Source organism: Myiozetetes cayanensis, unplaced genomic scaffold, assembly GCF_022539395.1.
Source record: "Myiozetetes cayanensis isolate MyiCay16 unplaced genomic scaffold, myiCay2020 scf1, whole genome shotgun sequence".
NCBI classification, from domain to species: domain Eukaryota; kingdom Metazoa; phylum Chordata; class Aves; order Passeriformes; family Tyrannidae; genus Myiozetetes; species Myiozetetes cayanensis.
In genome coordinates this window covers 18,708,085-18,725,332 of record NW_026086604.1, presented here as the reverse complement: position 1 = coordinate 18,725,332, position 17,248 = coordinate 18,708,085, and the positions used below count along the sequence as shown (strand labels likewise).

The following is a 17,248-nucleotide window of genomic DNA, read 5'->3' as shown; positions in this document are numbered from 1 at the left end:
CCATTCTGACTTTTTCACATTTTATCATAATTTATTCATATGCTTGCTAATTTTATTCTGTATTTTTATTTCTACAAATCTGTCTAATGTGGATGTTAGACTCATTTTTCTATTTTTCAGTTGATGTAATGCTGAAACTCCTTAAAAATGAATAAATTGGTATTTTGCCACCCCTTATACTTCTTGTCAATGAAAGACTGTGTTGCAGTAAACTTGAGATGTTTTACACTGAATATCATCTCATTTAAAAATTTTTACTGTTTTTTTTGTTGATTCCCTATATAGCTTCTCTTTCTGAAATATCAGTTTTAAGTATATATTCCAGTTCATTCTGCATAAAATAATATTCTAGAGTAAATACCTTTCTAATCACCATGAATATGAACAGAAAAGATCTAATTCAAAATGACTATGGCAGTCTCCTCTTTATGTTCTCATTTATGCCTATGCTCAGTATTCCATTAAAATGATTTACATCTACTGGAATTCACCAGGATTCATTCTTTTCTGTTTTCCTTCGTGGATACAACTTCAACTTCTTGAAGAATTGCTTCTAATAACTTTCTGTTTTAACTTTGCTGTCTTTGGTGTTTGTGTACATTTTTGGCAGGTTATATATGTCTGCTTTGGACCTTACATAAGGAGATTCTTACGCTGTCTGAAACGTTCTGTCATGGATCTGTTTCATCTGTTTGTGATGCTTTTCATAATATCAATTTTCAAGCCAAACTTATGCCTTTTACACCAGATTCAGATACCAAATAGTTTAGTACAGACCAGTATTAGCAGCATACACCTCAGATGATGAAGAATTGCAAAGAACACTTCTCTTTCAAAGGTCAGAATGCTGACTACTGCTTACAAGGTTCATGGTCATGAGCAGGAGCAGGCCATGGAACTGTTTTGACTGTTGTCAGAGCATTAGATTAGGATTCTCAGAATGTTTGGATGATTTATTCCTTTTTCAGTTTAGTTACAGTGCCTGAAATATATAGGCATTAGCATTCAGTTCAAGCTGTAGAAAAATTCTCATTATGTGGGAGTTCCTTCTAGATCAAACAAATAAAACTGATAATGGTGGCACTTTCGCTTCTATACAGCTTATTATGTTAATGAATGGAGTATTCAGCCAGAATGGGGGCTGAAATTTCAAGGGACTAAGGAACCTTGAACTGTCATGGTTTATGTTTATGAACAATTTCAGACTGATTAAAACTGAAATAATAAATCACATGACAGCAAGTAGTAATTGTTCTTAGTGAAAAGAGTTCCACTGATACATAAAATATACTACTGTTCTTTTTCTTTATTATATACTGATTTGTATAGGGAAATGCACACTGAATGAGGCAGTTGACAGCAGAATGAGGTTTATACATGTGAAATATTTAAATGTTAAAATACTGGAAAAATGCAGTTTCCAAATAGATTTAACATCATGTGCAGTGAATATAAACTTCAGTAGCTCTGAATGCCAGTTCAGTAAACCAACATATCACTTGTACAGAAAGAAAAAAATACTTGTCTAAAAACTTGACTAATGCGTGCTGAAACCCTTCTTTCAGGGTGTTTGACAACCTGCTATCACTTGCAGCCATCAAAGCATCGTTCTTTTTTGTCTTTGAAGAACAAAAGTAAGAGATTTTCAGTTGTTTTATAGAATTCAGTAACGTCATGGGAAACACATTAGGTATAAGTAGGGAACTTCTCTCAGCTCCCTCTGGTTCAATGAAAGCTTTGCATTCTGATTATTTCTCTGAGGCTATGTTTGATTTTCAGCAAAACATTAAGTTCTCTTTGTTGAATGATTCTAACTGCAGGACTTGTGATATGACCATCTGTCTGGAGTCACAACACAGAATTTTAGCATGCCTGTGCTAATGCATAATCCATTTCATTCTGTTGAGAATTGTCAAGCACCAAAGAATTAGTCTGTCACAATCAGGTTTTCAAAGTCACTAGGATTTGGGATAAACTCAATGATTTGCTTACAAATAAGTTGGTCCTTAGAAGACATGGGTTGATTCTACATTTCTCTACAAGAGACAGGGGACATTACAAACTTAAGGAAAGGATTTCTCTAAAACACATGTGTTTTTTTTTTTTTCTATTCGATTTAGTCCATGTGACACTTCTAAAATCTCATAACCTGCAACTACATTTGTCTTTCTGGAGTATCTCAGAACAAGTATCTGTGAAAAGAAAGTCAGCTGCTAAATTGTTCCAAAGACAATCTCTCATTCAGAAGTTTTAAATTCCCAGTTGGAGAGTGTAAAAGTTATCCTAACCATTAGGATTAATTTCCCATCTTAGTTTCCCCATGAACAGAATAGAGCTTGTATTACCAAATATATTGAAGACTTCCAATATGAAATCTGGTTCTGATTATGTTGGAACAATGTTAATATAGTAGTGGATGCCTATGACTGTTAAGACGTTTCTAAACAGTGATCAACTCCATTTTATTTGAGGTGATCAATCTCTTTATTCTTTTGAAAGTTATACCCAAACTAATCGGTACTACAGTTCAGCTGGTGTACATCCTGGTCCTTTGTAGCTTTCCTCACTCATTCCCTAATGGAGTTTGGCTTCTCTGATGTGATGCAGCTGTAACCTGGGATCAACCTTGCAGAAAGAGCTGCGTGAGGATGGTCTGCAATAAGCCCTCTTGGGAGCTCCAGTCCCTGGCCCCTACCTGAGCCGTGCTGCTGGCCTGTCTGGTTTCCTTGCTGAGCCAAAGCTGTAGGCTTGGCTTCCCAGATTGCCTCAGCTCTCCCTCATCACCATGGACCTGCTGGAGACCTGGGTTCTTTGTTGACCCTAGTTACAGTCGTGGACCCTATCCTGTTTCTCTTGGGTGCATTCTGTGGGACACAGCCCTGGAGGTGGGAGCACGGCCTGCCTCACGCCACCCTTTGTGCTCTGCTCCTGGCCCTGGCCAAGCTGCTGACCTGCGTCTGCCAAGACAGAATGGAAGCAGTGCACTGTCCCAGTATAATACTTCAGTTAAAACTTTCAAATGTCTGCATTTATTAGTTGGAGTAAAAATCTTACCACAACTACCATTTGGAGCCAGGAGATGTTGCTCTTTCCCAGTCTGTAAACTTTGCTTGCCAACTGATGTCTAGCAGAACTGATGTTCAGAATCTGCATTTCTGTATTGATACCTCGGATTCTCTTGATGTCTCAAAAAACCCTTGTAATTTTAATACAATCATTCCCTTCAAATGAAAACTGCACAAAATATTTCCATTATTAATTTTATGTATTTGAAACTATTTACATTTGATAGCTCTTCTGAGTCTCATTAAACAGCAGATGATGGTCTCAATTTAAACAGAGGTTACATGTGTTTGAACTCTTCACTACTTCAAAGTTTTCATAAACCTTAGAGGTTATTATGATCCTGAAATAATGAAGAACTTGTAATTTTACCCAGATTCATAATTTTTGGCACTTGAGGTGAGAAAAATACTGTCTTGAAGAGTGGCTTTGGCTCATGCAGTCAGATACCAGATTGACCTTCTTAAAGATGTTTTTTAATAGATATTGACTCATTCTAGATTTATTTTGAGTATAGAATGGAATTCCAGTAATTTTGCTAATATTTCTGTGTGTCTGACTACTTGTGGAGATAAAGCATTTCTCCATAAAAACATTATTAAAATATACTTTCATTTTCATGTGGAACAGGAGAAATAGCACTGAAATCTGACTGATTTGTTGCTTTTGTAGCATCAGTTCTTTGAGAACAGAATTGAATAATTTCTCTAATGTCTTTGCTATCAAAATAACTGGCTAGACTATCATATGGTCAGATATGTCATTGCCTGCAGTGTATTGCGATGAAGTGAAGAGTGTTTGATAATGTGGGGGGAGGAAGCTGAGAGCTGAAGGCAGTCTTAGGTATTTGGTAAAGTGTGATGGCTTGTCTTGAACTTTACATATCTTTATATTTTGTAGCTTGTTTCTTTAAAGAGATTCTTCATCCTGGAGGTTATTCAGCGTAGGTCGGTTGTGTGAACCAAGTCTAGGTTACTGTTATGATCAAAGTGTGAATGACAGGATTATAATCCTCTTGGATAGTAGTGTGTATCTCTTCAGAGGTGAGGATGAGAAACTGTGGCATTAGACGTTTCCATGTAAAATATCTCTGAGCATTACTGCCACTCTTATTGCACTGGCACAGGAAGTCCTGCTAAGAAAGTATCAGAGCACCTGATGCTGAGCAGATAAATGTGTTTCTGCACACAGAGTGATAACAGACATTCTGTGATTTAGTTTCCAATGATATTTACCATATGATTGTAAATGATATAGTATTGTATAACTGAGAATATCACTAAACTCCACAGCATCTTTGAAAATACTTTAATCTTTTGCCATTGTACATAGGATGACAGAATAAGTTGGGTCAGGTGTGATTTATGGGGGTTACCTAGACCAATCTCCTGTTCCACACAGGTTTTCAGGACTTTGTTCAACTGAATTGTAAAATGCTTCTATGATGGAGAATCTCTAAATCTCTTTGGGCAACTTATTTTGGTGATTAACAACTCTTGTGATTTTCTTTTCTTCTTATGTTCAATCCAGTGCCTTGATTGTTGTATTTTGTCCAGTAGCTGTGCATCTTCAAGAAGATTGTCACTGTGTTCCCTATAGCTAATCTTTAAATAGTTAAGGAATGCAAGTAGTGCCCCTCTTCCTATGCCCTTCCCTACCCCAGCCTTCTTTAGGCTGAACAAACCTGTCTCCTTGTATACTGTATGTTTTATTGCCTGACTGTCTTGTTTGGCCTCTGTTGTATTCTCTCCTGTTTGTTTGTAACTCTAGGATTGGAGGGAACCTAAACCTTCTATAAGAGTTACATGTTATAAAGTTACAAGTCATACAGGTATCTGAACAACAAAGCTGTAAAATAAGTTGTCACCCTTTCTTGGTGAGCAGCTGTGTTACCAGCAAAGCCAATGCTTAATTCTGTGCCTAGATTTAGTCTCTATATTGGCATGTGAAATTAAGGTACCAGATGAAAATCACTATTAATTATTCACAAAGATGGGGTTTAGTTTTGACTGAAAACATTTTCATTATTTTTGTTTTCTAAAGTATTTACAATTTTAAGCAACTAAAAAGACAATTCCTTCAAGGAAAATAACTAATAGGAATGTTTCTATTTAATATGGATGGGTATGAAAAAGAAAGTATAAATATTATAGATCTGACAGCACATGCAATGAACACTTGTGACAAATTCTGTCTTTTTGTGCATTAGAACTCCAGGACTTTAAAGATCTGTTGAGTGGCTAACATGCAGTTATGCCATTATGCACACCCTCCATCTGTCTGTAGTAAACAAACATTTTTAATTTTGCTGAACTCTTTGCAAGTGCAATGAATACCAATTATTTACCATACTGGGGTCCAACCAATGTAGAGCAAAATGCTGCATCCCTTTGATGAGATGACCCACCTGTTTTAATAAGGTAATTCGGATATGATTCCCAAATTTTTTTTGCACAAATATTTTTATATATATATAAGATTGTCTCAATTTCACCCATGAAAAGATTATGAAAATTATTAAAATTACCTATTTTTTACTAAATCTCCTTTACTACTAGGGAAAATAAGAAAGATATATATTAATTCCTTTGCTATTTATTTGTTTATTTTACTAATAATACTACTGCTTACTTTCAAAATGAAAGTGACTCTTTCCTTCTTTGTGTGTTTTTTTTTTCTTTTTCTTTTTTTTCTGTCCTTTCTTTCTTGCTTTCGTGGATATGAACTCCAGGAGGACAAAGTGGTTAGAGCCTTTTTTCTGTTTAAAGTTCTTTTTTTTTATGGTAGACTTATTTCCTGGCCTACATTTGCTTTCATTTACACAGGTGTAATTCCTACTGAAGGCAAGGGGAATTATTGTCATTAAAATGAAAGCAATGTGTGGCATTAAAGGTTTACCTGTTTTTCAAATAGCTTATTAGTAATCTGTGAGTTGTTGTGAACAGTATGCATGACGTTCCTCTCTGTCTGCAGCTTTTGTGAGCATGCTTCTACTTTTCCTTTGCTTTTGCAATATGATATGTGCACAGTTTAAAAAAATTAAATGAGCACTCGTGTCATAGATATTTTTGTGATAAAATTAATTTGTGTTTTTGTAGAAGTGGCGTAAAGTAGTCATCATAATTTTTGCACTCTGTATCATTGATTTATATGCACTCAATGTTTTAGCTTGTAATCTTTTGACATGGTAGTTCAATTCTGATTTTTAATGACAATACAATTAGATACCAGTAAATATTAAGAAAATATCTTTAGTCTAAACATTTAGGAATATGCCAGCAACACCAGTTATCCACTAATGTAAATTATTTTCTAAACTGGTCTGTAGGCTTTCCTAAAACGTAGTGCACATATTGTATTGAGCATAATGTTGAAATAGTGTTAGATGTTATGCATGTCACTGACATTCTGTTTGTCTTGATAATATTACACCTACAGTAAATATTTTAATCTGATTTTGTTTTAGTGCTGTTTAGAAAAAGGTAGTATAAATCAGAATTTGAGAATAAGCCTGGATATGTTTCAATATTTTACTAAATTAAATGTGATTTTTAAAAAAATAACAGAATTGAGAAAAGTAGCTGAACTAGTGTAAATCTGTTCTTCTGTGAAAATCTCTGCTGTATTCTAAAGAATTTAAATTGCAAAAGCAACTTGCCCTGTAGTGTTTGGCTTATAAGTTCCTGTATTAGCTGGAGTAAAGAAATTCTTTAACATTCATGTGCGTAAATGTATACAGAGAAAGTCTTTTGCTATAATAAATGTAATTTTTTCTTGCTGATAGCAGTGTCAAGGCTCACATTTAACTTGCACGTGTTGTTCAGAAATACTTTGCTTCATACAGAAGTTGTAAACCACTTGCTGCTGTTACCATTTGGGATGTATCTTGAGTAGTGGGCGAGTGACACTTGAGCTGGGCCACAAATGGCCCAGTGTGTTGGGGGGCTACATAATTTTCTTTTGGGCTAAGTCACCAGGGTTTTTCCCAATTAAAAGGCTGTGAAGCAGTGAAGTAACACCAGTTTGTAGAATACAGAGGTAGCTGTAGAGTACAAAAAGAAGATGAATAAGAGGAACAATTTTCTCCTTGAAGAATTTACCCTTCCGGTATAATCTTGGAAGTAATTGATGCATGCTAATAGTATTCCCCCAGTTGATCCAGCAACTGATGTCTGTGTGGTACTCCTCTATATTGCAGCAGTGTCAAATCCTAAATTCCCCTGGAAAACAATAAATAAAAAAAGAAAAGTGTGAAGGTCACAGTAATAAGGTTAAGAAGGAAAGGGACAGGAATTTTCCCACCTAGTCAACTAGTTAAGTTTTTTTCCATAAGTAACGACAGTGGCTCAAGTTGCTTTAAGGAATGTCTGTTTCTGCTGATTTTGAATTAGATGTTTTAGAAGTTATGAAGGCAGAAAAAACAGTAAGTATTTTAGGTCAACTTTTCTCACCTACAAATATTGTGAAGAAGGGATAGTAGGGGTATCATTCTTGATATTTTAGTGCTAACTGTAAGATTAAAAGGCTTGATGTATTGAATGCAGATGCCATCAAAACAGCTACTTCAATATAAACAGTATTTTTAAAATTTGGTGGGATACAGCATTTACCCTTAGATTAATTCACCTAGAGAGTCCTTAATATTACTGTTTATCCTTCATTTTCCAGTATTAATGTAGAAGGTGTGAATTCCAGTGTTTCTTAAAGGGGCCTATTGTGTATTTTGTGTAACCATAGAACAGCAATAGAAAATGCTCCTGGATAAAGCTACAGATACTTTGGTGACTGTTGGTGGTATGTTGACCCAATTAAAAACCATGGATTTGGAAAATAAGGTGTATTCAAAGATTCAGTTCTGTGAAGAGTTAGAAACATATTTTTGTGTGTCCCCTGGAAAAATCTTGCTACATCTTTTGATAAAGATGAAGATTGTAGGAAAAAGCTGGGACTGCACATGGTGTTGAATGACTGGGACAATCATACAGTAGTCTACTGGTGCTACTTATGGTGGTGGGAAATGGAGTTAGAACATGAATCCTGACTGTGTTGTGTGTTGTAGTTGTACCATTAAACATGCACAGAAGGGAATTTATACTACGTGTCCTTCTACTACACTATATTCTAGAGTGCTGCATCCACCTCTGGGGTCCTCAGCACAGGAAGGACATGAACCTGTTTGGAGCATGTCCAGAGGAGGGCCACCAAGATAATTAGAGGACCTGATAAGGACTTATGAGGAAAGGCTAACAGAGCTGGGGCTGTTCAGCCTGGAGAAGAGAAGATTCTGGGGAGACCTTGGGAGACTAAGGCAGCCTTCCGGTACCTGAAGGGGGCCTGTAGGAAAGATGAGTAGAAACATTTTAGAAGGGCCTGCTGCAATAGGACGAGGGATAATGGTTTTCAGCTGAAGGAGGATTAATTTATATTACATATAAGAGAGAAGGTTTTTACAATGAGAGAGGTAAAACCCTGGAACAGGTTGCCCAGAGAGGTGGTGGGATGGGGCTCTGAGCAACACGGTCTAGTTGAAGATGTCCCTCTCCATGGCAGGGGATTGGACTAGAGAGCTAAAAGGTCCATTCCAACCCAAACCATTCTATGATTCTTTGACAACTCACTGTACCTTTTCCCACACAAAACATGGCAATGACTCATGAATATCTCACGCCTTCATTAGTGAGGTATCGCAGTATATAAATAAATGTTTTTGCAAAATGGAGACCTCCAGTGTGCTGGAAAGGAATAATTTATGTTAAGATTAAAAGAGTCAGATCATCTCTGAGAAGGAAACAGTTGATTTTTTTTTGATGAGAAACTAGGAAGTGTGATACAGTTTTTGCAAAAATATATCTTCATTGCAAATAGTAGGAAATAAAAAAGTAGTAGAATATTTTAATTTTGACTAAATTTTATCCCAAATTTAAATGAGATTTAAACGAGATTTCAATGAAATTACACACTTTGTGCCTTTTCTTGGAGGCTGTGACTTTAAAGTAACCACTGATATTCTGAAGAAAAAACATAAATAAACAACCTAGGAAGGTTTTAGAATAGCTGAGAGGAGAAAACCTGGTTCCTTCACTTACCAGTCATTAACTTTCTTGTTCAAACTGATAAAATTCCTGTACAGTGTTTTCTTGTGGACATTTGAAATTTAGAAACACCATTTCATGTGTTTTAAGTGTTTGTTTTCAAGTGACAATTTTTGAAGTGACATGAAATCAACAGTAGCTTGGCCTTCAGAGATTCTGATACTTTCTATGTTCTTTTATCTCTTTTAGTGGATTCAGGAACTTGTTTTTAGGTAATCTGCTTTAAACTGCTCCAGGTCAAAGCCTTCACCAAAATGGTTTACAGTTCTATAAAGGATAAACCTGAGGAGCAAAGCTAGGGAACTTCTTTTGTGTTCTGCCTTTACTTCCTGTGCAAGTAAATAAAACATTTGACACTTTCCTTGAAGTAAGTATTCTACCTTTCTAGTGTTATGCATTTTGAAATACTTTAGACACAGACAAATAGCTTTTTAAAAATCAGTTCTCCAATCTTCACCAATTCTAAGAACTTCCAGAATATATTTTCTTTTGTAAAGCCATCTCAGAAACTCTTTAAGCAAATTCAAAATTGAATGTACTTGCTGAATATCATTCTAGGTTAATTTCCCTAATGACTTGACTGACTTTGGAATTTTATTTGAATTTTAATCATTGAATCAAAGTTTAATAATTTTGGATATTCCATGACAGAGTTCAGAAAATGGCAGGTTTTTTTAGCAAATTGTCTCATAAAACAATTCTATATAAAATTACAGTAGAAAAAATAAAAAGCAGTTATCATAGGACATTATTCTGCATCCTTTTATCTTACTGCAGTTAAAACTTCCTATTCCCCAGTTTTCCTTCACCATGTTCCAAAGTAATCAATATTATTATTCCAGTCAGGAGAGACATAGGTGTTGATGATAACATTTCAGTCATTTTTTGTGGAAAATTCACTGTTAAAAAAGAGAAAAAATTTTTCTCATTTTACTTTTGCCATTCTGAAGAGGTCCTGGGCCCTACCAAGAGCCCTATTGTTTCTAAGCCATCTGTGTTGCAGGTCTGTACCTCCACAGTGCCTGACAGCTTTCTCACCTGAATTTTAACAAATATGACAAGGATTTGTAGAAGCCATAGGTTACTTCTCCTACCCCTGCCTTCTTGCTATTGGAAAATGTCTCTAAACTCTTACCCTGTTCATGAAACTTGACTCAAGCTGATTTTGTGTCTTATGAAGAAACCCACTCTGAGTCTTCTCAAGATTTTCATGGGCTGTATATGCTCTAAAGGATATGTATTTTTTATTTAACAAAGAAATATGGTAATTTCCAGATCACTGAAATTTGGAAAAAAACCTTTTTTATAAAGACACTCACAAAAACAATAGAATATTTCCTATACTTAGAATACCTCTGACAAAAGCCTCCTGTACCAGCTATTATACAGGATCGTTTTCTGAGATATCTCTTTGCTGAGGGGAGCTTAATGATTTTCCTCAGCTCTTGAGTATTGTCTTTCAGATTGAGATCTCTAAAAGTCATTTGGAGAGTTGGCAACTTAGACCTTCCTGTCTTGGGCCACTTGTCCGAGCCTGTTCTCTGATCCTATTTCTCATGTATCCATTTGTCTGAGCTGCTCTCCATTATCTTACTGTGTTCAAACCTCACTCGTATTTCCTTCATCACTAACAGAATGCACCTCCAGTAGCAGAAGGTGAACAAATATCCTGGTTGGAATTGAATTGCCAAACATATTTAAATACTAATTTAAATCTGCAAATAGCAGATTTAAACTTGCCTGAAACCCTGATGAAGACCATACACAGTGATGGTTAAATTGGCATACCAATGTTTTCCCTAGATTGATCCCATGTGAAGTTAACTTTTATGTCCCTGCTCTCATACTAAGATAACTTTATGTTGGCCGTCACAGTCAGAGAACAGGGAGATTGCACTGCATTATAGTCCAACTTCATATAAACTTCTGTGAGGTGTTGGAGATGTTGGATGGCATAGGGAAAGAATGAGAATTCATCTTTCTTTCTTTTTTTTGCTTTTTTTTACTTCACCACAATGCCCACTGGCCCATTTACTCATGCACAAATCAATGGCTTACCCTCCACAGTGTTCAAGGGAAGGGGAATGTGGTCCCAGGAACTGCCAATTGCCTTTTCCAGCTTCTCTTTGGAAGTTAATTGGAAAATAAAAATAAAACAACTTCTTGATATGATGTAGCTTCAGAATAGTCTTAGCTAGTTAAATCTAATGACTACATGGGGGTTTTATACCTATGTAATGAGACTTTGCTTTTGTTAGCTATGCTCTGTGCTTGAAGAACACACTCAGATGTGTTTCTTTGTTAAGAAAGAACAGAAAACTGACTAGAAGAGTGAGTCTGAAAATCTTTTTACAGTCATATATGTATTTCTATATTAGATGAGCAAGGGTTTATATGCCCAAAAGCTTGTATAGTATTTTTCACCCACAACAGTCAGTGTAAAAGATAGTAGTTTCTCCCATAAACCTTGTCCTTTACATGAACACTCTGGTGTTGCAATTTTACAGTACAGAAATTAGAAGTAGTTGGTTTCATTTTAGTTGGTACTGAATTTCTGAAAAGCATTAAAATTGGTTTAGAGAGAATCTGGTGGAATTAGAAGGACTAGTTTTCATTTTGCTATCTATTTTTCCTATCTTGGTAGCACTAGAAATTTATATTTTAATTTCAAATTGTATAAATAGATTCATTTTCAATTGAAATTATTCTTCAAGCTATCCTAAAACAATCTTATCCTAAAATGTGTATGGAAACAGTGTAATAACAACACAAACTATATCACATCAATAAACTTTCCCTTTTGTTCAAATTAAGAGAGCAGCAGCAATTGTAAATAGCAATTCTGGAACCAGAAGATGAAACAGTTCTTGAGCAGTAAGTTATATTTGCCACCTGTTGCAATATTCAGAAACATATCATGTGCTATTAAGTTCCAGGTGTAGACCTTTATCAAAGGTAGCTCAGCAAATTCCTTATTTCAGTCCCAGGTGTGTAACAGCACACCTAGGACTCTTTGGACACAGTTAGACATTATGGCACAGCAGGGGATAGTATAAATGTTTAATTATCTAGATTGAGCTTCAGTGGCTGGAAACCAGTGCCTATATATATAAATAATGAAGACATTGCTAGTAATAGAGTAAAGTGGCAAACCTCCCAAGGCGGTTTTTTTTCCTCTACTGTTTACTTAGAGCTTTATTTAGCTGTGTCTTCAAGGAACAGTTTAGTGATAGATTGAGGAATTAAATGAAAAAGATCTGGCATCTGGGTTAATATCTGTTCACTGTTTAGATCTGCTGTGTGAAAAAAGGAATTTGTATGGCCAGCATCTGTTGGTATATAAAATATTGTATGCACAGACAAGAGAGTTATTCAGCATAGCAAGAGTGAATTTATATAGACAGTTGCAGCAGGTGCTGAACTTCAGTGCATTCATGGAGAAATTTAAATAAATGTGAAAAATCCGATGTTTAAACAAGATGTCACCTGTGAAGTCTAAGTAGGGTATTCGAAAATTAAAACTTCCTTGGTTTGAATTATTATAAAGATGCCTTCATTCAGCATCAAGAAGATCTACGGAAAAGCCTGGATTTCAGGTAGCTAATTCAATTTTAGTCAATTCATGTGTGTTAATGTTTGTGGCTTTTTGAGAATTAGTTTCATGTAGTTCATGAGCCCTTTTTAGCATTTTAGGTCTGCAAGTAATAAAATACTGATGCTTTGTAAACCAAATAGATAAATAAATTAACAGGATTTCTGTTCTATATTGGGATAATGTACTTTCACAAAATAAATCCCTACAGTGTTTTAATACTGATAGGATCATAGATGTATCTTTATTAATTGAAATTGAAATCTGAGTCATTTAGTTTACTGTGTATACATGCACCTCCCATTTATCTTTAAATGTTTAAACTTGGTCAATGTTAATCACTAGTGTTCATTTAACCTGTTCATCTTTCAGTTTCAGTGTAATTGCTACATAACTTCAGAGTCATGACCTGTTTAATTAAGGTGTTCTTGCTCTCAGATACTTGGTCATGTGATTATGAAAGATGATATTGCTGTTAACGATTTGGATTTCTTACAGTTCTAGGTAGGCAATGTATGGTATCTTTCTGAGAGATTAGAATAGTTTTACCTCTGCATTGAAGATAGGGTTCAAATGCCTGTTTCTCCCAATGTGTGAAATTGTCTAGTGGTCTTTGCATTCAGTATTAGTGAATTTTTAGATTATAACACCATGATGATTGTATATTTTTTAACAAATTGTTGTTACTCAGTATGCGTGAAGCAAATTCCTCTTAATTCACTTCAAATTATTTTTTAGTTTTATCTTGTCCTTGTTTGGCTTCTTTTTGTCGTGGACGTCATTTTGAGTGGCCAAAACTTTCACTACAGTGGATTTCTGGCCTCAGTAGTTTGGGAGGAGCATAAATGCTTACATTGTTTTTAACATTGCTGTGTAGCAAAAAGTGAAATTTGGTTCATAATTTAGCCTATAGATTCAGACAACAATCTCAAATGCTCATTAAAAATGTCTAAAGAGCTTTTTTTTGTTCAAGATAAAGTGCTTTATTATTATGGACCATGTCGCAAAGAGATTTTTTTGGCATAATCTATACTTCCAGAGTCCTTCTAGATTAATATGATTGTTTTTATTTTACAGCTTGTTCGTGTATTTTTCTTAACTATTTATAAAAGTTTTTGAAATAAAATAGCTATGATCCTAGAACATTAGACTTCTGTAATTTTATTGTACCAAAGCAATAAAAATACCATAGATATATTTAGTATTATGAACAGGATTCTGATACTTCTAATGTAGCTGTGTTATTTAGTAATATTTTCTCCTCATGTTTAGTACAACACTACCAGCAAAGACTATCTGGGTATTACATAAGGAAACCCTTGTGTAAATGAAGCATGGTAACCCCTTTAATAATGATAAGACGACTTGATCCTTGTTTTTTGTGATTTTTAGAGAGATATACTTTTATTTAATGGTTACCATTCAGATCAGCATGAAGTTCTGTTAGTTGTAGCCTCCTATAGAGCATAGGGGACATGCTGAACAAAGAACGCTGTGAAACTAACTGGCTCATTTAATGATGAAGAACAGGCTTTAATCAGAAGTTATCTACTGCAACATATTTTAAATCAGTCACTGTTTCAGGTATTTTGGTACCTTTGTTGGAAATGCTTCTAAATAAATCCTCTGACTAGAGAAGTATGCATTTGATTTCAAACCATACAGTGTCTAACCAACTCAGAATAACAGCACCATAAATCTGGATGTACTCTGCAGTGATGAAATTAGTAAGCAGAGGAAACACAACATTAGTTCCTTCAAACATGGGGAGACATGACAGATCCAAACCCGCTACCCCAGTGTGCTATCTTGTTCCTATTACTGTGATCATGCTTTCAGTAGGTGAGCTGCTCCGTTGATTTACTTTTCTCAAGGCGGTAATAAGCCTGGAAAAGTTTTCTTCACATCTGTTGATGTGGAGAAACAGATGGATGACCTGCACATATTGTAAATGTGTGATTTACATCGTAGATACATATGCACGCTGTTGCCTGTTCTCTCAAGTGAGCAGCAGTTCTCACAGCTGAAGCTGAATTGAAAAGTGTGTCTCTAGGCCAGAAGTGTTCTATGTAAATCTGTGACTTTCCTCTTACTGAGTCCCCCAAACCAGTATTTCTCACCTCATTATGAGCAATCCTGTTTAGTGGTTGTTTACAGAAATGCCAGAACACTTCAAAGGCTTTATTACAGCTTTCTGAAAACCCTTTGTTGTTAGTGCATTTTGGTGGTGTTGCTGACCTGGAACACAGGAAAAGCCCACTAGAGGGGGCCAGAAATGGTTCAGCATGTTGCCAAGTCAAATTATTTTCATGATGTCTTTTTGTTCAGCTCTAGGAAAGTGTAATATAATGCCATGACCTTCATGGCACATTCTAATCTGCATGCCATATAGTTGTCACAGGTAAGGGTTTGTGCATGCCCCAAATCCACAGAGTAAGCTGTCTGCTGTGAAAGGCAATTATTTGAGGGAGAGCATGCCACCAGTTATGAGCTTACACTTAACAACTAGGGAAAAAGGGATGGTTTTATCAGAGAGAAACAGTCTATCTTCACTTCCCCTGGAGTTAAATGTGGGTTATGTCTGGTCCAGAACTGGGAATTAAAACATATATAACTTTACTTTCTGGGAAGATTATAAATTCTTTCCTAAAGAAACCATCATGTCAAGATTTAATCTCAGCTGTTTAATCCCTTTTCTTTTTGAAGCCCCAGACATTTAACCCAGCCTATTTATAAAGGCCGCATGTGGTGTCTTCATAGAGCTGACTTGCTTCCCTAAACATTGTCCATAGTGTATACTGAAAAAAATGAAGGGACAAGAAGAACCCATGGAGATGACAATAGTAAGATTCAGTGGCTGTCAAGGAAAACTGATAAGGGCTTCCAGGGGGTAGTTGGAATGTAATAACTGCACAACCTTTTAAAAAAGAATTGCTAACAAGCCACATGCTTTTTGTTAGGCAAACTCCATGTCCTCTCTAAGGCACAAACATAGTTTCCAGTACGTACTTCTAGAAAGCCTTTTGTTCTGATGGGAACTTCAGATACTGATGCCAGGTTTTTCAGTTCAAAATTGTGTTTTTAATTCAGTAATATTCTTTGAAAAGTCCACTAGTTAGTTGTTATCTGCAAACTGAAATTATAGTGTGGATGCTTTTTTTGAAGAGAGATTCAGTTACTGGTATTTCTCAAGACACTTAGTCCATGATTTGTTTTGTGTTCTTACTTCATCTGGTTTCTCATATTAAGAATTTGAAAGGAAATGAGGGACTTACTAAGGTATGAGTGCTTTGTACTGTCAATTCACATACACAAAATGTGTATGTAGAGTTTTACCACATTATATTTCTCCTTCCCTGCAATAGGGAATGATGCAAAAGAACAATAAAACAGCAAGAAGTCGTTAAACTGTAGATACAATTATCTCAGTGAATGAGAAATACAACTAATTTTAGAGAAGGCAGTAATTCTTACTAATAACATTTTCAAAGCCTGCTAATTTAAATTAGCAGAGAAGGGGAAGCATTCTCCTAACTACCTCTGTTGAAGTAGCAGAAGGACTTTGCATATGTGGAATTTGTAGATATTTTAAAGTAAGTAATAATTATGGAAGTACAAAAAAATGTCAATATATGTAAGGTAGAAATGTAGACCATTAACCAGATGGGCTTCCTAACAAAGGGGATTATTTACAATGGATTTATAAAAAAAAACAAACCACAACAAACCCCCCTTTATTTCATTGTGCATAATTTCCCTTTTTTCTTTTGTTAAATATGATTATTCTCTTCAGCATATTGATAGGTAATATATACCTGACCTCTGTTAGGTGTCACTAAGTCTGTTACTTTTCTACCCTTACTCTCCTATTTTTTTTTTTAATTCATTAAGCAGACATACTGACATACACAGAAAATATTTTTTTAATCTTAGATTTTCTTACTGTTCTGTCAGTTAACTGTGGCTACAGCTCCTGCAGGCCTAAGATGTGTGGCTGTTGCAGTATGCAAGGCAGTGTAGGTTTGCAGGCTGGATAGCAGAGCACTGTGAGCCGGTGGGAGGTGAGTGTCCCGCTGTACACTGCGCTGCTGCAGCCTCACCTCGAGGGCACTGTGAGTTGGGGGCACCACAATGTACAAAGGACATCAAACTGCTTGAGTGAGTCCAGAGGAGGGGGACCGAAGGGGGGAAAGCTCTCAAGGGCAAGACTTACGAGAAGTGGCTGCGGTCACTTGCCTTGTCCTGTTCGGAGAAGGCAGAGGGGTGACTTCACTGCAGTCTATGACTTCCTCACGGGGTGGGGGGGGGTGAGATGGAGAGCTTCAGGTTGGATTTTAGGAAAAGGTTCTTCTCCCAGAGGGTTGTTAGCTGGTGGAACCAGCTCCCCAGGGAAGTGGTCATGGCACCGCAACTGTTCCAGGAGCATCTGGATGATTCTTATATCTTTTAGGCAGTCCTGCAAGGAACAAGGAATTGGACTTGATGCTCCTCATTGATCCTT

General features: G+C 36.0%; 1 protein-coding gene across 49 annotated transcripts in view; it reads left to right on the top strand.

The window, feature by feature from the left end:
- The window catches only part of RIMS2 (regulating synaptic membrane exocytosis 2), a 442,383-nt gene that overhangs the window by 88,712 nt on the left and 336,423 nt on the right, over positions 1–17,248 (top strand). For 44 of the 49 annotated variants that reach the window (XM_050323983.1, XM_050323815.1, XM_050323785.1 and 41 more), the window contains one exon: positions 5,795–5,806. The exons of the other annotated variants lie outside the window; for them this stretch is intronic. In XM_050323983.1, coding sequence (XP_050179940.1) covers positions 5,795–5,806 — 12 coding nt within the window. The remainder of the gene's footprint in view (positions 1–5,794; positions 5,807–17,248) is intronic. 49 annotated transcript variants of the gene reach the window in all.